At 45.6% G+C, this 26,122-nt stretch overlaps 1 protein-coding gene across 1 annotated transcript; it reads right to left on the bottom strand.

Moving 5' to 3' along the window:
* Window positions 1-3,612: 3,612 nt before the first annotated feature.
* Window positions 3,613-20,809, bottom strand: LOC115648738 (sulfotransferase 6B1-like). The gene is given in 8 exon segments (XM_030556796.1): window positions 3,613-3,743; window positions 6,271-6,427; window positions 8,901-8,956; window positions 8,959-8,994; window positions 10,570-10,696; window positions 11,247-11,336; window positions 15,366-15,511; window positions 20,608-20,809. Coding segments are annotated over 8 exon segments (945 nt in total).
* Between the last annotated feature and the right edge of the window lie 5,313 nt (window positions 20,810-26,122).

The raw sequence follows: 26,122 nt of genomic DNA, 5'->3' as shown, positions 1-26,122 counted from the left end.
CCACATACCAAATGCTGTTAAATATTTTACTGATGGAATTGGGTGAGATAGGACAACTGTAGCGGGGAAAGAGGATAGTGAGGGAGAGAGGTTCTTCCAGGTGATATGTACGGGAGCAGTGCTGTAGTATTGGTCTGGGTATGACTGATTACAATAGCATTGAATAAAGGTATGCAGTCTAAGCATGCTGAGAATCTGCTGTCACTGTAAAGAGAGCTGGAGTGTTGTGATCATTTACAAACATTCAGAGAAGTTTGAATCACTTGATCTACTTTTCAAGTGCATGTAATGCAATTGATCTGATAGAATTGTGGGGAACTGTTGCTTTAACAATGTTTTCTTAGTCCTCAGGCTTTGCAGGCCACCTCATGCTTCATCTTTGCTCCCAGCTTAGTTTCTGCTAGGCGTTCTTCAAACATTCTCTCCATTTCTTGGTTCTGAACTTCATTGAAAAGATTCTTCCAGTTGCTAACACCACTTACAAAGAAGCAACATTTATGTATGTATTAGTATGTATAACACATGTACCAACACTTTGAAAATGAGGAATTTAGTATTTCTATTTTTTTCTAAAGATCAGCCATTTTGATCACTTTCAGTAACTGGAGTTTGTTGCTATGTTTTTAAAACACAAGGCATGATTCAGTGTTACTTCAGTGTAATTCTACTGATGTCAGTGGAATTACTCCAGTGTAAAACTGCTGTAATAGAGTCCATCTCATTAAGCTTTATTGACTAATACAAGTATAGCTCATAAAAAGGAATATGCATCTCATTTAAGGAAATAAAGTAATTACTAGTACTTTCTGCAGTACAGTTTTGTGAGGCAGCACTGAGCAAATAATGGGGAATTACTTGTCTGAATTCCCCTTAACAGATGACTGTGAGACTGGTATTCAGAGCAGCAGCATCAGTGTAGTATGCCCTCCCAAGAGAAGAGACAGGGATCGTAGAATCATGGAACAGGAAGGGACCTTGAGAGGACTTCTAGTCCAGACCCCTGCACTCATGGCAGGACTAAGTATTATCTAGACCATCCCTGACAGATGTTTGTCTAAGCTGGTCTTAAAACCCTCCAGTGACAAAGATTCCATAACCTCCCTAGGTTATTTATGCCAATGATTAACTACATGGGAGGAGTTTTTTCCTAATGTCCAGCCTAAACCTCCATTGCTGCAATTTAAGCCCATTGCTTCTTGTCCTATCTTCGGAGGTTAATGAGAACAATTTTTCTCCCTCCTTCTTAACAACCTTTTATGTACTTGAAAACTGCTGTCATGTCCTCCCTCAGTCTTCTCTTCTCCAGACTAAACAAACACAGTTTTTTCAATCTTTCCTCAGAAGTCATGTTTTCTAGACTTTTAATGATTTTTGTTTTTCTCCTCTGGACTTTCTCAAATTTGTCCACATCTTTCCTGAAATGTGGCACCCAGAACTGGACATAGAATGCCAGCTGAGGATGTATCAGCTCAGAGGAGACCAGAAGAATTACTTCTCGTGTCTTGTGTACAACACTCCTGCTAATACATCCCAGAATTATGTTTGCTTTTTTTGCAACAGTGTTACACTGTTGACTCATATTTAGCTTGTGATCCACTATGACCCCCAGACTCATTTCTGCAGTACTCCTTCCTAGGCAGTCATTTCCCATTTTGTACTTCTGCAACTGATTGTTCCTTCTTGAGTATTTTGAATCATAGAATATCAGGCTTGGAAGGGACTTCAGGAGGTCATCTAGTCCAACCCCCTGCTCCAAGCAGGACCAATCCCCAACTAAATCATCCCAGCCAGGAGGTCCTTATTAAATTTCATTCTATTTACTTCAGACCATTTCTCCAGTTTGTCCAGATCATTCTGAATTTTAATCCTATCCTCCCTTTACCACACACCTAGCACCTTTACGAGCAGGGTAGAGCAATCTCCCTCTCACTTGCTCCTGTGCTCTTCCTTCCTGTGCCTATTTGTGGGCTTGGGTTAATGGCTTAATTGGCTTTTCTGCCCTGCCCCATCCACAAATTAGGCACAGGTCTGCCTTGATTGCAGTGGCTCTGAACTGAGTGTTTACTCAGGGTTTCCTACCTAGCACTCTGTCACACAAGCAATAAAAATGTATCCCACAACAGTCTTTGGAGAGATCTGCCTCAAAATTCTTACTTATCAGTGAAGGGAGAGGGAGTTCCAGTTCACTCTGTTCATAGAACTTTAGCCTTGGGCCCAAAAGCCTGAGGTTTTGGGCTTCCTTATAAACTCTAGATTGCTCCTATAAGACTATTTCCTCCTTCTCCTCAGTGATTTTTATTAAAATGATACATGTTCCCCAAATTAATCACTTATTAAAGAAGATTCTCTGAAATTCTGAAGATCCTTCTATTAACCTCTGTCATTTTTGTAATAAAATAAAATGAAAAAAGCATAATGATTCTGGGTTACAAATTCCATATTTTCAGATTTAGTCTACACGTCAAAAAATTGGCATAGGTAGAAAAAGGAACAGTACTTTTTCCAGTCATGAAAGCTGTGAAGAACTCATGCCAGGTCTCATAAAAGGGAAGTGGAGACATGCCATTGGTAAAATGGTAGAAATATGTAGCTACGTCTTTGGGATTTCGATCAAACACTGGTATCTAGAAAATTAATATATATTTCTGAAGCAAAATGGCAGTATCAGAGAAATAATAATATTTAATTATAATATTGATAATTTCTTGGACCTCATATTTTAGGCACATAAATAACAATTTAATCCTAGATGCAAAGGATGCAATTATTTCATTATTCCTTCTCATTAGATTTCAAAGATTATTGGCTAAATTCACTTAAGTGTGCTTGTCCTGATCTCCTTGGAGTCTCCAGGAATTAAAGATTAATCTTCAGTTAAAGATTATATCATGTGATAAAACCTCCAGGAATATGTCCAAACAAAACTGGCAACCCTAGCCAGGCTTTCAACATGCCCCCCTCTGATTGAGACAAGATAAACCAATTAATAACATTTTTAATGCACTTATCAAATCAAAGATTTTAAAGAACACATACAAATAATGAGTGGAAGCAGAAAAACAGAAACAGAAAAGTTGCTTAGCTAACAGTTATTCTGGAGGGAATCAGCCTGTTCCACCAGAAGATAGCCACATTCAAGTCACTGTTAATGTTAATGGCAAAAACTAATCTATTTGGTGGAATTTCTATCGTTTTCGGACATCTGGATCATCTGGACACTCTAAGCCTAATTCTGCACTGACTTACATCAAATCAATTTCAAGGGATTTCTGAGTGCAGAATTGGCTCACCGATTACATTGTTTTTGATAGAATGGTTAAATAACTGATGGTGCTTCTGCCTGATACTTCCTCAGAATAGCGTAGACGATAATGAAGTCTAGGGCTCCTTTCTAAGGCAATGCCATACAATGGGCATATGCATACATAAAACATCTATTAAGCAGGGTGAGGTATCAAATTTAAAGCACACATCTGACATAAATTGCTGGCATTAAGGACTAGAACATAATTATTTACACTTGGATACATACAAGTTTAGATGATTTTTCCAGTGTACAAAAACAAGTGAACAAATCATACTAAGGGAAACAGTCACATTAGATGTTGCTTTTTAGGCTTTGCAATACACCCCATATTTCATCTTTCCTCCCACTTTAGTTCCTGCTAAATACTCTTCAAATTTTCTGTCCATTTCTTTATTCTGAGCTTCAGAGAAATGGTCCTTCCAGTCACCAACTGTTCCTGCAGACAATAAATATGATATAATCATTTGTTAGAGTGAAAGAATCATCACTTCTTGACTGAAGTTGTAACTAGTTTTCCATTGCAAGTCTGATTTTTGCACATTACAACCTTCACTCCCCCATCTATATCCCTAAGAACTGGTACTTTCTTCTTGTGCCTCTACATTTGAGGTTTGTGATGACAGGAGAATTTTTCAGCAATGTATGAGTTGAAAGGAGAAGCCATTTCTAAGATGGAGGATTTTTTTTAAAACACTGGTAAAGTTCTTGGTATATCTTCTGTTTTAATCATACCAGATCTCAGAAATAACTGGCCCCAGAAACATCCATTTTGTAATATTCAAGAGTCATTACATTCATTTATACCTGGTCTGATTTGGCCCCAAGTCTGTAGCTTTTTTTCTCTATAAGATGGTCTTCAAACTGCAAACTAAGCATGTATATTGTTAGGTGTGGTGCTTATTCTTAAATAAATGTAGGGGAAGAGATCAGATTCTCCATGTACACTCCACCATGAGCAGCTGTGTTCTTGTGTGCCACTCTCAGCCTATGGCAGCCAACGATCCTAACTCAGGGCCTGATAATGCCCCCATGATTCATAACCCACAGAGGGGAACTTCCACACACAAATCTGATGTATTCTCTATAAGGTGGGGTAAACTGTCTTCAGAACATCTTCCACTTTCTCTGGAGACCATGTGATCCACACATCAGGAGAGATAGGCCAGTGGTGAGGCTGAGGGAGAGACAGATGTAGTCTCCCCCACAACGGATGGAATTCAGTGAAATCCCAATGAAAGATAATAGAGCTCTAGGTTAATGTGAGCTACAAGTAACTCCACTGTATCTCAGAGTGCTTTCCTGAGCTAACCGGTGGTAGTGTTGTCATAAACAGATAGCTAAGGGTTAACGTCTCTTTCACCTGGAAAGTAGTATCTGAAGCACCTGACCAGAGGACCAATCAGGAAACAGGATTTTTTTTCAACTCTGGGTGGAGGGAAGTTTGTGTGTGAGTCCTTCGTTCTTGGGTCTTTTGTCTGCCTGTATGCTCTCTCGGCTATGAGGAGTGATTTCTATTTCCTACTTTCTAATCTTCTGTTTCCAAGGTGTGAGTACAAAGATCAGATAGTGATTTCTATATTTTCTTTTGTATTTACATAGGTATAGTTGCTGGAGTGCTTTGAATTGTATTCTTTTTGAATAAGGCTGTTTATTCAATATTCTTTTAAGCAAATGACCCTGTATGTGTCACCTTAATGCAGAGAGACCATTTTAATGTATGTTTTTCTTTCTTTTCATATAAAGCTCTCTTTTTAAGACCTGTTGGAGTTTTTCTTTAGTGGGGAATTCCAGGGAATTGAGTTTGTACTCACCAGGGAATTGGTGGGAGGAAGAAGTCAGGGGGAAATCTGTGTGTGTTAGATTTACTAGCCTGACTTTGCATTCCCTCTGGGTGAAGAGGGAAAAATTCTGTTTTCCAGGACTGGGAACGGGGAGGGTGGAGTCCCTCTGTTTAGACTCATGGAGTTTGCTTCTGTGTATCTCTCCAGGAACACCTGGAGGTGGGGAAGGGAAAAGGTTTATTTCCCTTTGTTGTGAGACTCAAAGGATTTGGGTCTTGGGTCTTAGGGAAGGTTTTTGTGGGGACCAGAGTGCCCCAAAACACTCTAATTTTTTGGGTGGTGGCAGCTTTACCAGGTCCAAGCTGGTAACTAAGCTTGGAGGTTTTCATGCTAACCCCCATATTTTGGACGCTGAGGTCCAAATCTGGGACTAGGTTTTGACCAGTGTCAGAGTCACTGCAGCAATTGTATTAGGCAATTTTAACTTCTGCACTGATTGTGGTGCTTCTGTGTTAGCCCAAGATTCCACAGCCACCAATAACAGCCATAGCACTAGCCCAGGGACAATCTGGCTCAACACCTATAGTTGGATGCACTCTGGATTTTGTCTTTGGCCTGAGATTGGAGGTGGATGTTACGTGCTCATTACAGTAGGGGTTATCAGTGCTACTCTAGTGGCATCAGAGAGGCCTTTCCCTGGCCATCCACCCAGCAATAAAAGGTTCATGGATACAGGACCGGCGCCAGGGTTTCTCGTGCCCTAGGCGCACGGCCATTTCGCCACCCCGTGAGCCGCTCCCGCGGCTCCGGTGGAGCTGCCGCAGCCATGCGCGGGACCAGCGGACCGTCCGCAGGCATGCCTGCGGCAGCTTCACCGGAGTCACTTGCTGCCCCCTCCGGCAAAATGCCACCCCCTAATAATGCTGGCGCCTAGGCAATTGCCTAAGTCGCCTAAATGCAAGCGCCGGCCCTGCCTGGTTATTATCCCAGCAAGACAGAAGTTCCTGAGCTATGAACCCTTGCAGAAGACTGTGCCTTCACATCACACCAGCAAGCTAGAGTTGCCAAGCCTGTGATGTCACAGAACCTGCCCTTTCAGTTCACCCAGCCAGCTAGAGGTGCCGTGCTAGTGACTTCACTTCAAGGGACTGGTGATCATTTATAGAGTTTTCAGAAATGTACCTTTACGGAAGAGAATTTTCCCAAATGTTCCATGGGTTTTGAAGGATTTCTCTTTCATAGCTTCGAAGCTGCTCTTCTCTGCAACAGTCTGAATCTCTTCCTCACTTACGGAGAATCCAAAGAAGTCAGCTATTTTTTTCAGTCCTAATGTCTCATTCTGAAAAAAAGGAAGATGAGTGAATATTATTGAAACAACATTCCATTTGGATCACACCTGTGGAGTGATTATAACTATCTCTGAAGGGTTCGTACTTTCACGTAGCAGAATTACTTCATTTTGCATCACTGAGAAACTCTAAGAGGTGTAACTTCCGGGCAGGTTCTGTTCAGAGGGCCTTCTCCTGAATTCCTTACTCATGCAAATAGGATACTTTGTCTAAATGAAGAGTGAGCTCTATACTTTTTATATGTGGCTATGCATACAAGTGAGTAATAATAATACCACCTAGAGCTTTTCAGCACATAATTGAGTCCAGAAAGTTTATACCTGTTAGTATTCATACACTTCAGGTGTGTTGAAGCAAAGGGCATTGCTAAGAAATTTGCAAATAAGCACATGCCTGAAAAAGGAATTCTGTACTCTTCACACACCAAGTGACGGTGCATTTTGACAGATACAGCCCTGAGCAGAAAGAGGTGTTCTAATGGGATTTGACAATAGTGGACCTAAAAATAATAAGAGGAAAACTAGGAGAATAAAATAAAATAATTCAGCCCCTCAGAGCAAGCCAGGAAATAGAATTTCCATCCTACCAAAAATATAGAATTTGCAGGACTTTTCATCAAGAATCAGGATGAAAGGCCAAAAATTGAAATTCTGCAATATTTTGTTTTGGAGATGCTGAAATGTTCCTATTGTGGAAAGGTTGTGGTGTTTCCAAAATGAAATACGATTTCTGGTAGCCCAAGGAGCTAGGGAATCAGCTGCTCAGGGAGCCTAGGAGCCGACTGGTCCATTCGTGAAGCAGGCATCCCTGGAAGCCAGCCACCCAGACTCCTGTCCAGAGGCAAATTATGGTTTTGTGGGGCCCTGGGCCACAGCAAGTGGGGTCCCCTCCCCACCCATTCTGCCTGCAGACCCCGCACCCCCCTACCAGCAGTCCTTCTGGGGAAATGGGGTTGGGGCATGGGGGCTTGCCCTGCCCAGCACTCCTGCACTGGTACCCCAGCTGGGTCTGCCCACCCAATGCTCCTGCCGGGGAGTGGGGCAAGCGCCTGCACCCCATTCCCCAGCAGCACCAAGCAGGCGGAGCACGTTGGGGCACCCATTTTTCCAAGGGCCCCCAATTAGCTGTGGCCTCTGGGCACAGGTCCCATTGGCCCAGTGGTTAATCTGCCACTGCTGGTAGTTAGGGAACTGGAGAGCCTGGAAGCCCAGCTCTATAATTGCTCACCAGATGGGCTGCCATAGAGCCTGGCTGCTGGGGAACAAGGAGCCTGAAAGCTCGGGACAACCTCAGTTCCACCACTGAAGCTGCCAAGAAGCATGGGAACAGAAAGGTGGTGGGTTGGGGAGCTAGCAAGAAAGCAGGCAATAGGTCGGCCTGCCTGGTTTCCATCGAAAGTGTTGAAGCAATTTACATGTTCCCACGGATAGAATCCATTGAATCAGCATTTTCTGGTGGAAAGCTGACAACCTCTTAGAGAGAGAGAGAGACTATACTAAGATTTTTCTAAATAGATTTAGTGTGGGGCCAAGGTACCACACTGCAGGCACTGAAGAAATTAGATCACTCTGAACATGGTTTTTCCACTTAACCTATTATACGAGTGGTTAGCTTTTCTTCATGGTCACTCTCTATATGCTTTGTGGTAGCTGGGCATAATAGGAAGGCATGCTAAAAACAGCCTTGATATGCAAATGGAATTGTTATTAGATGACTTTGCAGATTCTGTCAGTGCTTGACATGCTTCATGTTACTGTAATTTAGGTTTTAATGCAATATGTAGACTACAATTCCATCCAGCTCACTCATGTGAGAGATTTGGAGAAGTCCACATTTTAGTCCACATTAAGATATGTCCATCTGTAACCATTGTCTTCCATTTTGGCAAAATTTCCCACTAAAGACAATTAAAGTTTTGACAGAGAGGACTGAAAAATTTGGCCAGTTTTCTTGTGACAATGTTTTATCTGAGTTTCAGGGCTAAATGAAGTAAATGGGTGCAAATCCATTGAAAGGTAACAGCGTTACACCTGCTTACAGCAAGGCTGATGTTGGCTCTTGTTAATCATTTCCCAATGAAGTGAATACTATTAGATGTAGGCCTAATTCGTTCTAAAGTCTCTTTGTTCCTAGATTCAAGTTTCTTGGCACATTGGTGGTCACAGAGGGTGAAATTCCACCCTACTCAGAGATCTTAAACTAGGACTATATGACATTTGCATCTGACTTATTTCTTCATAGGGTTTAAGTAGAGAGGATTTAAAAATTTCCACTCAAACATGAGGTTTTTTTAATAGAATGTGGCTTGTTGATTAAATTTTCATGAAAATTTGCTTTGTTGGTTTCTATCAAAAACAAAATGAATTGTAGGCCTTGCATGGGCTTTAGTAGCTGTGTTGTTATCATTAGCTATGTATTAATTCAGTATGAAGCAAAGATTCCTTTAAACAGCATTAACCTCACCTCTTTCAGCTCTTCATAGGTTATCAACATAACATTTTCATCATCCATATGCTTGTCCAGTCAACTAAATAATCAAAATAGGAGCCCCAACACACTGGAGGAAAAAACCCCAGAAAATCAGAATGATTCAGTAATAATGAGGTAAAGATGAACTGAGACAAGGAACGTGGACTCCTTTTACAGGCTTAGGCTGACTTCTTGGTGTCAGACAGGGTTTTGAAGTGAGGACTACAGTAACACATTTTGCTACTCCTCCTCTGAACAGAAGCAATAAGTGTTCCCTCCGTCTAAAGGCTAATACTGGCCACTAATGGAAGGGCACACATCTGCTAGGTCAGTAGTTCTTAACCTGGGGTGCACGCACCCCCTGGGGGTGCGAGATGCCCTTTCTGGTGATGCGAGAAATGCCAGATTTTTTTAGAAGGTAAATCATTGAAAACACAAATTAAGCACAGGCATGTAAATACAACTACTTTGTTTCATCAAGCCTATGTATTTATTAACATTATACATTTTAAGGAGTGCGAGAAGAGTGATAAGGGGTGCGAGAACATATTTTGAGAACCAAAGGGGTGCAGACTGCAGTAAAGGTTAAGAATGACTATACTAGGTGGAAAGGACTAAGCACTCTCTTAACCACCTTAGGGACATAGCATACAAGCTGGAAAGCTAGCCAGCTGAACATTCCAGCGCACTCCTGTTTGCTATGGAGATATCCTGTCTGACTGCTGGCTGGCTTGGAAAGGAGGTTCTTCTTTGCAGTATTCCCTATCACAGCTGAGCGAGTGATGGATTTTTTGGTTCAGACAGTGAATCAAAAAATCCAAAACAGAATCTGGTTTGATTGAACCAAAAACAATGGGGTTTTTTTATTATTGTTTGGGGTTTTTTTTGCTGAATCAAAAAAGTAGAAAAAAAACTTAGTTTAAAATCAACCAAAATGTTTCACTTAACTCCAAATAAATTTTATTTTGAGTTATTCATTTTGATCCAGCCATTTTGGATTCTTTTCACCCTTTTTGTAGTCTTTTCTTTAACTGACCAAATTTGAAAGTGAAATGCAATTTGGAATAGAAAAGTTTAACAAAACATTTCAAACTGGGGAAGGGTCTCCTAGGTTACTAAACATGCCTCTCGATCGTGCCAGGTGTCCTTCCTGCCTTCTGGAAAGATCTTAATTGGCCTCAGGTGTCTTGATTAACCTGGAGCAACTACCATTTAGTTACCATGGTAACAGGGATTTGTTTAGCCTGGGGCTAACATACCTGTTTCTCACTACTTTCCTATAGCCATCTGGCCTTACCACGTCACACTATTTTAATAAGTACTGTATTAGCATAGTCGATAATATAACTCATATTTAATTTCCTAAATCTATGTTTCAGACTGTATAAAGTTCAGGGTAATGGTGGTCAGGCCATAAGAGCTCACATGACTTACTCAAGATCACAGAGGGAGTCAGTGTCAGTGAATGAATTATCTCTTGATTTCAGGGGTCACAGGCTGATTTCAATTACATCATTTAGAATAACTCTAACTAAGACCATGAAGTTCTTCCTGAATTATAACATTACAACTAAGATCAGAATCTGCCCTACGTCTTCCTGAATCCCAGTGCCCATTTTGCCAATGCATTAATTAATCAGAATAGCTGAAAAACAGAGTGTACATTTTCCATCCATAAAAGCTGTAAAATACTCATCCCATGAGCTGAAGGAGGGAAGTGCAGGCATATTGTTGTAAAAATGGAAGTAAGATACAGCGGTGTCTTTTGGATTTCGAACCAGCAGTAGTATCTAAAAAATATAAGTAAATGAATTATTTGTTTAAATCTTGAAAGTCAATACAAAAAAGTTTGTACTTTTCCTAGCACAATGAGATCCTAGTCTATGACTAGGGCTCTTGGTGCTATGGTAATATAAATAATTAAGTAAGAAAAAGTTTGTTTGTTTAACAATCACAGCATCAGTAGAATCAATTTAATTAATTTTACCTTATTTGAAAAATAAGGAATGGCTAAGCTCATTAGCAGGATATTTTCTGCTGACATGATAGCAGAGAAACAGTCAACATTTAAATTGTCAGCATTAGATTTCAGTATTCATGCACCATGTAGACGAATGAGACCAGTTTACTCCCAACCTAAAGCTATTCTTTCAGTTGTCCTCTGTCCCAGTACACAACACTGTATCAGTTCAGATGCAGAAATCTTATCTTCACAACCACAAAACCTAGATGGAATCATAGAAAACACAAGGCCCTTCATATAACATAGAGGAAATCCAAACGGGTTTGAAAGAGTCATTACAGTGGGTATTTTCTACGATACTGTAAATGAGGACTCACCTTGGCCTTGCTCTTGAAAATAGATTTGGGCAGGACTTGAGGAGAGAGATGTGTTACTATGATTCTTCTGAAAGGTAATTCCTTCATCATCTTTAAATAAAATTGGAAAGAAAGGCAGAATTAAATAGCCTCTTTAATAGAATGTTATCTTTTTAAGAATTATTTACTTAAAAAAATTAGACTTAGCAGGAAATAATATTTATTTCCTGCCAATTCAGAGGATGACTATTTCACTACCATTAACATACGGCAGAATCTAAGGCAAATTAGCATTAATTTTTCCAGGTTCTTTTTGAATCTCTCATTTCTTTCAAACTTTAACTACTATGCTCCCAATTATTAATGTTCCTGTAATGCCCTCTAGTGAATGTGGTCCCATGTATACTGTGCAAGACCCTGTTCTAACAGTATTTCCCGCCTGACTAGAAATAGGGGGGCCTGTTCTTTTGAGATGTCCAGCTGAGTGTAGGCAGAACCAGTGATACACTCATTATCTAACGGCTGACAATAAGCACTTCTCCTGTTTTCCAAAACCTAACTCTTACACATTCAGATAAACAGAACTAGCAAACCCCTCTGCAATAGCGCCCTCTAGTCAGAGCTGGCTTTATGACCCACTGGGCCTGATTCCAATACCCGGCAGCAGTCCGGGGCTTTGGTGGCACTTCGGCGGCTGGGGGTCTGCTCCGGGTCTTCTGTGGCACCGAAGGATCCCCGCCGCCAAAATGCAGCTGAAGACTCTGGAGCAGGGCCCTCTTAGGCGCAGGGCTCTCTTAGGCATGGGGCCTGATTCCAGGAAATCGGGGGAATCGGCTTAAAGCTGGCCCTGCCTCTAGTGACTCCCAGTAAGGGTGCATTTACTGACATCTCAGGAGTGGCTTTGTGGCCAAGCAGATGGAAAGGTCTCCTGAGTACCTGTCTAGTGCTCTGAGTGTTTGCGCACAAGTCATTTCTCCGTTCTGTGCCTCAGTTTCACCTTCTGTAAAATGGGGATAATGATACTTACCTCCTCTGTAAAGTGCTTTGAGATCTGCTGATTAAAAAAGCTATATAGGAGCATGGTATTATGATGTGTGACTAATGAATATCTTTCTACAGTTCCAAAAGGACATAAAAATCAGCATCATAGCTCTGTCTTATTGTCCTTAGAGATAGGAAATCCAGTTCAAACAGAATAAAAGCCAACCTAAATCATGAGCCAAGCCTCCCTCCTCTCCCTTTTTTTTTTCAGTTTGATAAAATGAAATGCAAGGAGTGGCTAACACATGATACTGAGAGTCAGGAGTCCTGGGTTCTTCCCTTTCTGGCTCCATCACAGATTTCCCATGCTAGCCCTTTGCGATCAAGGAGAGACAATGCGGCAGTGGAAGGAGGAGCATTACTTCAAGGCTAGTGAGCTGATGTTGGGAGTGTTTTGGATGGATGAGAGAAGGAAAGGTGGAGAAGGATGAAATATGGGAAACGGGGAAAATCGAAGGGGGAAAGAAGTGGATTTTTCAAAACAATTTAGATTAATCTGAATGAGCTTCTAATGGACCAGGAGACAGGATGATATCTCTGCTACTACAGCAGAGCCTTCTAGGTCAGGCTTTGAGATCCATTGACAGGACAGCATGAAGCGGTTTGCTTTGTTTGTGTTATGAGAGCTTTTTGGCTAAACAGAGGGCCATCTGAAGTCTCAGGCAATAAAATCAGTTATTTACAAAAATGATAAAATAAAAGCACACACAAGTTCTGTCTACAGGGAGTATATATGGCATATAAATCAGCTGTTCAGCAGCTGCAGATTCCGTGAGCTTTGTACTAGTGTTAGAGGTTGTTCATCTAGGATTGATCACATATCTCTTGAATTTTTGCTCCTGTTGGTCTCTGTATTTGACAATGAATGAAACTCCTCCTTATGATGGGAAGTAATATTTGTCCAATAATTGTTGTTCATTCATACTCCCACTATCCTTTTTTATTTATTCATTGATCTGCACATTTGTCCCTAATGTTTGGGCATTTTTGCCCATTGACACTTCAGAAAAGCCACAGACTGAGAGGAAGCATATATCCAAATATCTCAGCTGTAGTTCTGGCTTCCGATCAGATTTATGAAGTGGTTATGCTGCCAGCAGTAGGTACGCAGAGCCAGGAAAGGATCCCAGGGGCAGGTCCAACCCGATAGTTGATATTGCCCCTCAGTTTCACCATATGTGTCTCCAAAAGTATCAGTGTTCCCTTCACACTCCTCCCCGCCCTCACTCTTGGGCAGATTACTACTGCTGTCTTCTGTGGGAGAGCTGTGCATGGGCCAAGGGTTAGCACCTTGCTGTGTTTACCCCCTCAGTCTGCTCTTGTTTTTGGAGTAATTTGCTGCAATTCTATGGCCCTAACATAAGTTCCCTCTAATCTACGCGGCCCCTCAGCAGTCTACCAAGTGCTGTACTCTTTGGGTGTCCCTTCCCCCACTGCCGCACTGCTCCTGCCCTCTGTTTTGGAGCCCCTGGCCAGCTGCTCCCAGGAGTCTCCTGCTTGCTGTGCAGAGTGTGTGTAGGGGGGGGATGCACTGATGTCAGGGTATCCACCTCCCCTTCCCACCCTAGTACTCCATATCCACAGAGCAGTGAGGCCACAACAGGGCTCAGAAGTGGGATGCAGAGAACTTGCTGGTGACTGCTGGTGTCTGTCTCTGGGCTGGTCTACACTAGGGGTGGGGATCGATCTAAGATACGCAACTTCAGCTATGTGAATAGCGTAGCTGAAGTCGAAGTATCTTAGATCGAGTTACCTACCATCCTCATGGCGCGGAATTGACGTCCACGGTTCCCCATGTCGACTCCACTACCGCCGTTCACATTGGTGGAGTTCCGGAGTCGACAGGAGCGCGTTTGGGGATCGATATATCGTGTCTAGATGAGACACGATATATCGATCCCTGAGAAATCGATTGCTACCCGCCAATACGGCCGGTAGTGAAGACGTACCCTCTGTCTCACACACACACACTCTGTCTTTCCCTCACCTCCCAACACATACTTGTATTGGTGGTGGTGTTTTTCTTGAGCACTTTAAAAGTAATGTGTTGTTTGAATTTTTGACTGGTCTATGCATTTCATAATTTTTATTTCTCTTACACTTAAATTTAATTCTTTGAGTAGTTAGTTCTAAAATGGCTTAACTGTCCTGGCTGGAATAATTATCCCTATGGTAACTCTTTAAAGATATATATATCCTATCTAGGTTTTTTGTTTCTACTGGTGGTGGACATCCACACATTGCCTTGATATCATGCACATAACAAAATTCATTCTGCACATGGATGGAAAAAATTAGAGGGAACACTGGCCCTAACACCATTCAGTGATATCTAATGTCCTTTTCCTGCAACAGAGGAATGCAATACCAACTCTTGATCTTGCCTCTCTGTGGGTGTGAAGACCTTCCACGCTCTATGGCCCACCTAGATCTGCAGAACAGTGCAGAGTTTGAAAGGGGAAGACCCTCAAAAGCACCAGCCACAGAACTATTCCCTACCTTATTCCCTATTACCCTATTTCCTATTACCCTTTTCTCTGAATGCAGAGTCTCCATTCTCTCCCATTGCCTCCCTCAATAACTCTGAAATAAGGGGTGGGGGTCCCTCCAGTTGCATGAAATCCTGGGAAACCATGTGGCAGAAAATCAACCCTGGCGCTGACTGAGCGTTACAAAAGGAGCTGTTAGCAATCAGAATGGGGGACTCCCCTGAAAATGAAAAAGAGAGGAATAATAGAATCTTGCCTCAACCCCCAGTCCCATTGCTAATTGCCTCTTTTCTGGTGGAGGCTCTTAAAACCCTCCTCTCCACATAGTCAGCTCTATGGAGACAGTATAGTGCAAAGGAGAGAGCGACAGATCAGAATCTAAGGAAACCCTGTGGTGGGGAGGTTATTTGCATGAATTATCCACCCCTTGTCGGAACCTCCATGGTTTCCAGTCATGGACTGGCTAAGCAAATTCATTTCACCCTGATTGTGCTGACCTGATCACACCTTGTGGGAGGTAAGAGTCCTCCACAGCCTGTAAAATTCAGCCATTACAGTTTATCAATTCTTACAGTTCATATTAACATTTCTAGTATCATCTCATGCTGACCTTAAATTTCTCTGGATCCCCGAATTCTAGACGTGGCAATACCAATAATTCATTTGCAATATTCATTCTCTCATTAATTTCCTCCTCTGTATATTTTTTAGCTGTAATTTCCAAGTCATTTAGGACTTGATCAAGCCAGTTAGAACCTGAAACAAGATAGAAACTTGTTTAGAGACTACAGAAGTGAAAATCGTCACAAGTGTTGAATGTATTTAGTTGCAAATACCTGTGTATGATATCAATTACTGTGGAAGAAAAAACATTAACATTCAAGGATAGTAGCTAACTGTCATGGAGTCACCGGGCGATGCTCTCTAACTGCTCCCCACCAAGCCAGTCAGGATTTTGGGGAGCCTCCTCTCCCTTGGAGCAGACTTGTTCAGGGCAAGAAGCTCACACGTCTTCACCTCCTGGGTCTCTCCTTGGAGCATTCAGCATCCTCTGCCCCTCCGTGCGCTTCTCACAGTGAGTCCACCCCAGCGGGGTCCTGGGGAAGCCACCGGGTCCTGCACCCCCACTTCACAGTCAGACGTGACTCTTAGCTAGCCAGTAAAACAGAGGTTTATTCAATGACAGGAACAGGGTCTAAAACAGAGCTTGTAGGTACAGCGAACCGGACCCCTCAGCTGGGTCCATTCTGGGGAGCAGAGATCCAGACCCCCAGGTCTGCCCTCCACCCTTGATCCCAGCCAGCTCCAGACTAACAACCCCTCCCAACCCCTCCTCTCTCCTCAGTCCCTTTCCCAGGCCAGGAGGTCACCTGATCTCTTTGTCTCCAACACCTTCAGCTGGCACCTTTGCCGAGGAGGGGCCCAGGCCATCAGTTGCTAGGAGACAGTGTCAGGCATTTAGGTGCACTGGCCCTTGCTCTGCCAGATACTTAAGAACTGCCTAGGGTACACTGAGGCACCAACACAGTATTCAGAGAAAACATTAAGAACTTTCCCAGTTCGTCACATCTCTCCCCCCTTCGAGACCGAACTGAGCGAGGTCACTCGAGCCAGTGACCTGGGGAAGTTCGAACCCACCAAGGTTCCCATGGATGCCCCAGCATCTCTCCCATTCCTCGGTGTGAGTTACACCAGGACAGTCCAGTCCCACGCCCTCCCTTAGGTCGGGTGTGCTTGATGGCACTTGCAGACCGCATGTGGGAAGGTTTATGCAGCCCACACCTTTTGCCACCCCAGTACCCCTGGGGTTCAAGCTGGGATTGGGTCTTTTCCCAGCCCTCTGGTCTGTGATTCGGGCTCCCTTGGTTAAGAGCCCCCATCTTGGCCTTTGCCAGCTCTGGGCTTGGGCAGCCGCTTCCCACTTTGTGGCCCAGACACAACACCTCTGCCGTCCCCCCCTTGCACTTTCCAGCTTTTACCATCAGTCCCACCTCCTTGAGGCAGCCCAGCCCCCTCTTCACCTGGGACACCTGTTCCTCCCAGGTCTGGCTAAAGATGCACATGTTATCAGTGTCTGCCAGGGCCAAGTTCTCCATTGCCCTTTGCTTGTTTAGAATCTCCCCAGGCCTAGGCATGGGGTCGGCATCGGACACTATGATGGCTTTAAGCTTCCGATAGCCCCCACAAAACCAGATCATCCTGTCTCCCTTGGGGATCAGCCCCACAGGTGAGGCCCATGGGCTGTAAAACGGCTGGATCCCATCTAAAGCCAGCATGTCCCTGACCTCTCTCTCCAGGTTCTCGGCTGCTTTCCCAGTGACTCTGAATGGGGAACACCTGATGGGGAGATTGTCTCCCACCTCAGGGAAGAGATCCTCCAGGGGTCTTCCCCCTTCTCCATCCAATCTTCCCCCTTCAGGTCCAGGGGTCCCCTCACTCTCCTCCCATCCAGCAGCTCAAATGGGAAGAACCCTGTGGATTCCTGGGGCACCACCAGCTGCCTCCCGATTCCCCCTAGTTCTACTTCCCCTTGGGGAGCCCATTCCCGGTACAGGAATCCCTTCTCCTGCAGGACTCTGTCCCTGCAGCCTTCCCCAAGGGGGTTTGCAGCGCTGTGGCCAGCAAGTTCTCTCAGCTTCTCCAAGGAGGGATCCCTCTGCAGCTCGGTCTGGGATTCAGCAGCTGGGGCAGGGAGTGGGACCTGCTTCCTCTCGCTGGCTGTGCCTGGGGTCACAGCCCCCTTGAGCCCTGTCCCTGGTAGCTCCCTCCCTGCTGTGTAATCAGTTCCCAGCAGCACGTCTGGACCAGGCAAACCTGTTTGGCAGCTGCCCTGCCCTGCCCCGGTGTCCCCCCACTCAGCTGGGATCTCAGCTCCCCCCATGCTCAGCGCTGCCCTTGCTGTCCCAATGGGGGCAGGCAGCGAGCTCTCTGCTCTGGTCACAGCATCAGAGCCAGTGTGAGCCCCCTCTCCGGTGTGCAGGGGGGCGGGGAGCATCTCTCCCTCCCACTCAGCCCCAGGGGGCTGGTTACAGGTAGACAGGTATTCTGAGCCCAGCAGCCCCTCCCCCCTGCCAGCCAGGTTATTTGCATTTTCACTGATCATTTCCATCCTAGCCAATTGGTTCCCTGGATTTGAATTCAAACCCTCGGCCGTTACAGGAGCAGAGCCTGGATCCTGTCCCATGGGGAGACAGTCACTCCCCAACAGGGCCTCCCAGCCGATATCCTGGAGAACCCCAACCACCAGCCAGCCCGACGCCTCCTGGGTCTGCACAGGGATCTGGGCCATAGGCAGGGTGAGGGGCTTCACCCCAGGGAACTTCACCCAGGTCCCACAGTCCCTCAGCATCTGGGGCTGCACCACCACAGTTCTTTCTGTCCCAGGGTCTTGCCCCCGCAGGCTTGTTTCCCCACTGACCCCTGGGCAGCCCCCTATGTCTTTTTGCTCCACCATCACCAGTCCACGCTGCTGCTGCTTCTCCTGCAGCTTTTCCTCGGGCTCTTGCTCTCTCTCACGGTCCTCTCGCTCTCTCTGGCTCTGCTCCCATCCCATCCGTCTCCAATCTCCTGATCGGGAACCCAATCGTGAAGACCCTCGTCTGATTGGGGACCAGACTCCCGGGGATGCCTGGCTGATGCTCCAGCTGCTCTCAGATCCTCTTGTAGCCCCATCTGGGCCAGGAATCTGCTCCTCAGAGCGGTCCTTCTCCTTCAACTGCATGATTAACTGTGCCTTGTTGAATTTCCCCATGCGTAACCCTCTCTTTGTGCACAGGATCACAATGTCCTTCTCAAGGAGATGGTGATAGGCCATCACTTCACCGTTCCCAAGTGGCTCTGGACTCACAGGCCTGTGTGCTCTTGGCTCCCCCATGGTTTCCAGGAAGAACCCCTGGTGTGCCAGCCCTTCTCGTGATCACCACCTCTTTGCCAGGGTCGAGCTGCAGACTCCTCCGCCCCTGGGACTGCTCCTGCAATCCCCCGGGGAACCCTGCTACTGCAAAAATCCTTCTCTCTCCCAGGGTCGAGCGGCAAGCTCTTCCGCCCCTGAGACTGCTCGCTGCAGTCCTCAGGGGGACCCTGTTACTCCAACAGTCCTTCTCGCTGGTCACACACTCCCAGAGGTTAACCGCCCCCTGAAACCGTCCCACTCTGAGCCTTCAGCATGCCTGGTCCTCATTATCCCTCCTTTGTTTTACTGCTCCCCAGTCACTTACTGCAAGCAGCACCATTCACGGGGTGCAGTACGTCCCGCCGCTACCACCAGTTGTCACGGAGTCACCGGGCAATGCTCTCTAACTGCTCCCCACCAAGCCAGTCAGGACTTTGGGGAGCCTCCTCTCCCTTGGAGCAGACTTGTTCAGGGCAAGAAGCTCACATGTCTTCACCTCCTGGGTATCTCCTTGGAGCATTCAGCATCCTCTGCCCCTCCGTGCGCTTCCCACAGTGAGTCCACCCCAGCGGGGTCCTGGGGAAGCCACCGGGTCCTGCACCCCCACTTCACAGTCAGACGTGACTCTTAGCTAGCCAGTAAAACAGAGGTTTATTCAATGACAGGAACAGGGTCTAAAACAGAGCTTGTAGGTACAGTGAACCGGACCCCTCAGCTAGGTCCATTCTGGGGAGCAGAGAGCCAGACCCCCAGGTCTGCCCTCCACCCTTGATCCCAGCCAGCTCCAGACTAACAACCCCTCCCAGCCCCTTTCCCAGGCCAGGAGGTCACCTGATCTCTTTGTCTCCAACACCTTCAGCTGGCTCCTTTGCAGAGGAGGGGCCCAGGCCATCAGTTGCTAGGAGACAGTGTCAGGCATTTAGGTGCACTGGCCCTTGCTCTGCCAGATACTTAAGAACTGCCCAGGGTACACTGAGGCACCAACACAGTATTCAGAGAAAACATTAAGAACTTTCCCAGTTCGTCACACTAACTAAACTGAAATCTTACTTTGATACAGGAATATTTTCCTGTTGTTTATGACAAGCTGTGAATGAACAGAAGTGTCATATGATTGGGCTAAATAATCTGTCAACAAACAGGAACAGTCCTGTTCTGAAGCACATACTTCTTTGCGACTAACAATTTAGTTATAAATCACTAAATTAAAAACTATGTTCTCTGGGTGAATTCATGTCACAGATAAATGTAGGCATCACCACTGTCACTGAGTAGGCTCCTACTTGCCAATCCAAGGTAAGCCATTAGTAATAGCTTGACCAAAAGCAAAATATAAAATAATGGCTTCTAAAAAGAAGAAATAAATTTGGGTAAAGTGGACAGAAATACTTGTGATCACAGTTATGTGAAATCTGGATTACCCTCATATCTCTGAATCACATTGTGTTTTTTCTCACATTTCAGCTGTGTAAATTTGGCTTCAATTGAGAGTTTGCAGATGTACAGCAGTGGAACTGACAGTGGAATTTGATCCAATTTTTCCATGTGAGACTTACTCAATTAATAAGTGAAGGAATTGTTTTTCAAACCACCAGCCCTTCAAACTAAGTCAAATTGACAGCCAAGCTGTCTCCTTCTCAGCTCATTCATCACCACAATGCAAAATATTAGTAAAGGTTTGTCATCTGCATTGAATCAGATCTACAATGACACACACAGGAACATTTTCTCTAAACTGATAAACACTGGACATATAGTTACTTAAAATGTAAATATTCAAAGGGAGAAGAAAGTAAATGACAGTCATTAATGGCCGAAATTATTCTTCTCACTTCATTCATCTGAACAATCTGTAATACAGTGTCAGTCGTGTGATCATTGCATTAAATCCTGCCTAATCATTCATAACTACTGTATAACATTTCACATTTAGTTTTTGTAACAAGCTAGCAATAATCACCATTTTTAGGATACGCCACTAGGATCACATCGTCACTCCTGGCTTCAAAAGAATCAAGAGCTTGGAAAGTTTCAGGGCTGCATACAGTAGCAGGGTACAAAATTCCCTTATAGGAAAATAGGAAGTCTTCAGAGGCTGCCTTTTCACTATCAGCCAATATTTTATCCATATATTCAACTACTCTTTTCTTACTCTTATCCATGTTTGTGAAACTCTATTCAGAGAGACAGAAACACAGCGAAATAATTGTGGTAATGGTACACAGTGTAATTTAATGGTGGATGTCACTCCCTCGGGCATGAAGGTAAATGTTACTGATTAACTTGGAGTGTTTGAGATTGAAAGGGGCTGTAACCTTGTGTACTGAGCTTTCTAGATATCTGGAACTATAAGCATCCCAGGGAAACACGCACTGCACTTTGCATTCAGCAGTTCCCACCTGAGTCAAGGGAAGATTTCAAATACTCAACAATTTTGAAAATCAGGCCATTTATTTAAGTAGCTATAATATGGTTTTAGGAGCCTAATTTTAGGTATCCACTTGAAAACACGTACCCCTGTTCAGTATATTGTAGTTACACTACAGTTTTCTTACGCTGCGTATATTCTTTTACATATATCAGCAACATCTTTGGTGCAAGGCCAGAATGCCTTCCTTTGGAGAGGAATTTACTTCATGAGGTAAGGCTTTTCCCTGTGCAGTCTAAAATGGCATTGGCTTTTGCATGAGCCATTTTGCAATACAAAGTGAGGTGCAATTTGCTGTTCACTCTCATGTATGTCTACACTGCAAGTGAAGGTGTGATTGTAGCACAGGTAGGCATACTCATGATAGCTTTAGTCTAACTAGTGCTGGAAACAGCGGTGTAGATGTGGTGTCACAGGCTTCAGCACAGGTTAGCAACCAGCCTACATACTCACTGGGAATCCTGGATATGTGCTCTGATTGTTAGTCCATGCCAAAACGTGTGCCGTCACATTTACACTGTTACCATTACCTGGGCTAGCTAAATTAAAACTAGCATGCAGGTGCCTACCTGTGCTACAACCACACCTTCACTTGCAGTGTACCCCAAAATCTCACGCCAAGATCTATATCCTGGTTTGAAAGAGCAAGGCACAGCAATTGTTAGTACAAGTATAGTCTGACACCTAGTGATTTTACAAAAACCACTAGGGGATAAAATTAATGATCTAAGTAAGTGATAATTGCTGGAGATCCAGTTCTTTCTTACCTCACTCATGCCCTGAAGACGGTGGTACTACTCATCTGCATAAGGAAAAAACAGTGAGAGTCTGTGAAATAGAGAAAAGACTGTTTCTTAACTAAAGTTTGATTGTATTATAGCTATAGCAGTAGCAATATCAATAGTTAAAGATGACACATAAATTCATATAGTCCTTGAGGTTGATCTCACACCAGTTTTATGCCGGTGTAAGGGTAGCTGTTTGAAATGCAGCAAACAGGCAAGTTTGAACTAATGTCGCTATAGTGCCAGTATTTCAACACCGGCCCAAAACAGACTTCACAATCTGATATAGCCATATCCCAATCTGTCACCCTCAACACCAAGCATTTCTGATTAGAGTCAAGGGAAGAGCATCTTGGTACTCAGCAAATTTTGAATATCAGGCCTAATTTGCAGTGCCTAAATATGGACTTAAGAACCTAACTTTAGACGCTTATTTTCAAAAAATCTTGAAAATTTTAAACTGCAGTGTTGTTATACTGCAGTTTGGGTGAGTTCTGTTCCACTGTGCAACCCTAATTTCAAGGTAACAAAGTTTGTTTTTGTCTGTGAATAATGAAAGAAAGCCTGTCTTTGAATGAAATCATGTATATTGTTTAAAAATAAAGGAAGAACTACATTTCCCTAATAGTATTAATATTATTTATATTATACCAGGGCCTGTAGGCCCCAACCAAATTCAAGTCCCTGAATTACTAGGTGCTGTATAAACAAAGAGACAGTTCATTTCCTGCCCCAAAGAGCTTACAGTGTAAATAGACAAGACCAGGGGTCTCAAACTCAAATGACCACAAGGGCCACATGAGGACTAGTACATTGGCCCGAGGGCCGCATTACTGACATCTCCCCTGCAATGCCCTCGGCCATGCCCCCACTCCATCCCTTCCATGAGGCCCCGCCCCACCCCACCTCTTCCCACCCCTTCCCTGCCCCCATTCCAACCCCTTCCCCAAAATCCCCACCCCAATTCTGCCCCCTCCCTGCCCCCAGGGGGTGCAGGAGCGGTGTGGGGTGTGACAGGGGCTCAGGGCAGGGAGTCAGGATGCAGGAGGGATGCAGCAGGGGGCTCATGGCAGGGAGTTGGGGTGTGGGGTGCAGGAGGGATGAGGGGTATGGCAGGAGGTCAGGGTAGGGGATCAAGGTGCAGGAGGGATGTGGCAGAGGCTCAGGGCAGGGAGTTGGGGTGTGGGGTGCAGGAGCGGTGTCCATTCTCAGCCCCTTCCGGTGGGGGGCTAACATCTGCTGCAGTGGCCAGCCTTTCCCAAAGTCTAACCCCTTCCCTCAGGGGTATGGTTTAGTCCAATATGGCCACTTCCCATGGCCAGTTGCAATATAAGGGGGCAATATAGCAGCAGCCTCCCTGCCCTCCTTCTTTCCCCTTGCTTGCTGTCCACTCTTCCTGGGTCACTTCCCCTCTGACCCTTTAGGCCCTTCCCTCAAGGCCTGCAGCCTGGCACGTAGCAGGCTGGAGTTCCCTTCAGGTCCCCCAAGCCTGTCCAGCACTGCACTGCACTGCACTGTCCCAGGTGCTGGTCTCCTAACTCAGGAGACAGACAGACAGACAGACAGACAGACAGACAGACAGACAGACAGACAGACAGACAGACAGACAGACAGACAGACCGACCTCCCCTGTTGGAGGTCTGGGAAAGACTGCTTGCTGCGCTCATGGGCAGCCTTTATATAGGGCTGAGCCCAGTCGTGATTGGCTGCCTCCTGCCCAGCACTGATTGGCTTTCTTACAGGCCCTTCCTGATTGGCTGCCACTTTGCACAGCCTCTCTAGCCTGTCTTAGCCCAGTCTAACAGGGGGGTGGGGCACTCGCCCCGCCACACTGCCATTTATTCGGCCCCTGTTCCGCAAGCCCACCCCCCCCCCAGCCTCACCATTCCTGCACCCCAAGCCAGCTGCATACCCCGCAGCCGGTCCAGTCCCAAACCGTGCCTAGAGACCAACTGTACACACTCGTGTATTTCCTCACTCTCACGTTCTGCCCCAACACCAAATGGCAGATCTTCCACCTCAAGAGGGTGAGGAGCCCCAGTGGTCCAGCCTTTATTCCATTTTGGTCCCACGGCCTGCCAGGGACATCAGTTGGCAGCTCCTTCACAGAGCTGTGAGCACAGGCGTGTACCTGGCGCAGTTCACACCTGTCCCCGAGGCCTGCCCCTTTTGTGGCGGGAGGGAGAACCTGGTGCACACCTATCTTGAATGCACCAGGTTGCAGCCCCTATACCAGCTCCTCCAGAACCTCTTGTTGAGGTTCTGGCTGCACTTTTCCCTGTACTTGTTCCTTTTTGCACACTCCATCCATGGCCCCATGAAGTCGCAAGACCTCCTTGTCAACCTCCTCCTGGCCCTGGCCAAACTCTCCATCTACACTACCAGGAGACGTATGTTGGACAAGGGGCTGCGCTGCAACTGTGGGGCCTATTTCCATTCCTCCCTAGTTTCACGCATCCAGGCAGAGTTCCACCGGGAAGCATCCGCTGGCTCCAAACCGCTCCTAGGGCTTGTCTACATCACAAAGTTGCAGCGCTGGTGAAGGGGTTACAGCGCTGCAACTTAGGAGGTGTACACATCTGCAGGGCATCACCAGCGCTGCAACTCCCTGTTTGCAGCGCTGGCCATACTCCCGTTTTGTCTCGGGTGTAGAGGATCCAGCGCTGGTGATCCAGCGCTGGTAATCAAGTGTAGACACTTACCAGCGCTTTTCTTGACCTCCGTGGAATAAGCAGGTATCCCAGCATACCTGAGGAAGCCTCTGGTAATCAAGCAGGTCTCCTTCCCCGGTTTGCTCTCGCGTTCCCCGAACCCCCGAGCAAGCAGGTCTCCTTCCCTGCGGTTTACAGGGGGGTTCGGGGAACGCCAGAGCAAACCGCGGCGAAGCTGGTCTCCTTCCCCGGTTTGCTCTCGCGTTCCCCGGACCCCCGTGCAAGCAGGTCTCCTTCCCTGTGGTTTGCTCTCGCGTTCCCCGAACCCCCGAGCAAGCAGATCTCCTTCCCTGCGGTTTGCTCTCGCGTTCCCCGAATCCCCGAGCAAGCAGGTCTCCTTCCCTGCGGTTTGCAGGGGGGTTCGGGGAACGCGAGAGTAAACCGCGGCGAAGCTGGTCTCCTTCCCCGGTTTGCTCTCGCGTTCCCCAAACCCCCCTTGAAGCCGCCCAACAGCGCTGCAGTGTGGCCACATCTAACACCACTTGCAGTGCTGGTTGCTGTAAGTGTGGCCACTCTGCAGCGCTGGCCCTATACAGCTGTACTAATACAGCTGTAACAACCAGCGCTGCAAAATTGTAGATGTAGACATACCCCTAGATACCAACTGTACACACTCATGCTCCACACACTGCATTTCCTCACCCTCATGCCCCGACACCAAATGGTGGGACTAGGCTGGGGAGGGGCTTTTAGAAGTGGGTGGGCTTGCGCCCATCCACCTCCCTGGTTTTCCAATAGGACCACACTGCCGTTTAGCCAATCTATATACACTGGCTGAAATTCTCCACTGGGTTACACCATTGAAAATCCAGAGAAATTCCATAGTTTTTGGCAAAGTCAGTCCTGACTTAAACTGGTGTAACCAAGAGCATAATCTGGCTCACTCTATGAATCTTCTTTATAAATCAATCCCTCCACCCTGTTGATAATCTTTGCTGATCTTATCTGAACTGCACCTCGTTTGTCAATATCTTTCTAGCAATGAAGTTCTCAGAACTGAACACAATATTGCAGGCACAGTCAAGTAGAACCACATAGAGAGGAAATATCACCTCTTTGTTTCATTAGGATTTTCCCTTTGCACCCTAAACTTGTACTGACCATTTCATAGCAGCCATACAGTATTACAAATTGAAATGTAGTTTGCTGTCCACTTTCATCCATTTCAGCATTACTGCTTCCTATATACTCTCACTGAATATATGTGTTTGAGATTATTTTTTCCTAGGGAAACAATAGGCATTTATTCAACTTGATTGCTATTTTGCTATCCTCTGGCCATTTTTATCATTTCTCTCCGACCTTCTGTATCATCTCTTTGCACTTGTTGGTGTTGTTGGCTCCAGTATTTGAACAACTGCCTTACCTTGGCATTGGGTCAGCATGCCTGGAATATTATTCTTGTTATCAAATTTCCTGTTGAATGCTAGTGCTTAGGAAAGATGCCGAATTTACAGCCATGGAGATTAAAGTCTTCTCTTTATCCATATAATAAATATCACATGGGCCATGGGAGCACCAGTGTCCTTATCCTTCCCTGCCAATCAGCTT

The sequence above is a fragment of the Gopherus evgoodei genome, chromosome 3 (assembly GCF_007399415.2).
Source record: "Gopherus evgoodei ecotype Sinaloan lineage chromosome 3, rGopEvg1_v1.p, whole genome shotgun sequence".
NCBI lineage: Eukaryota > Metazoa > Chordata > Testudines > Testudinidae > Gopherus > Gopherus evgoodei.
This window is presented reverse-complemented; position numbering and strand designations above follow the sequence as displayed.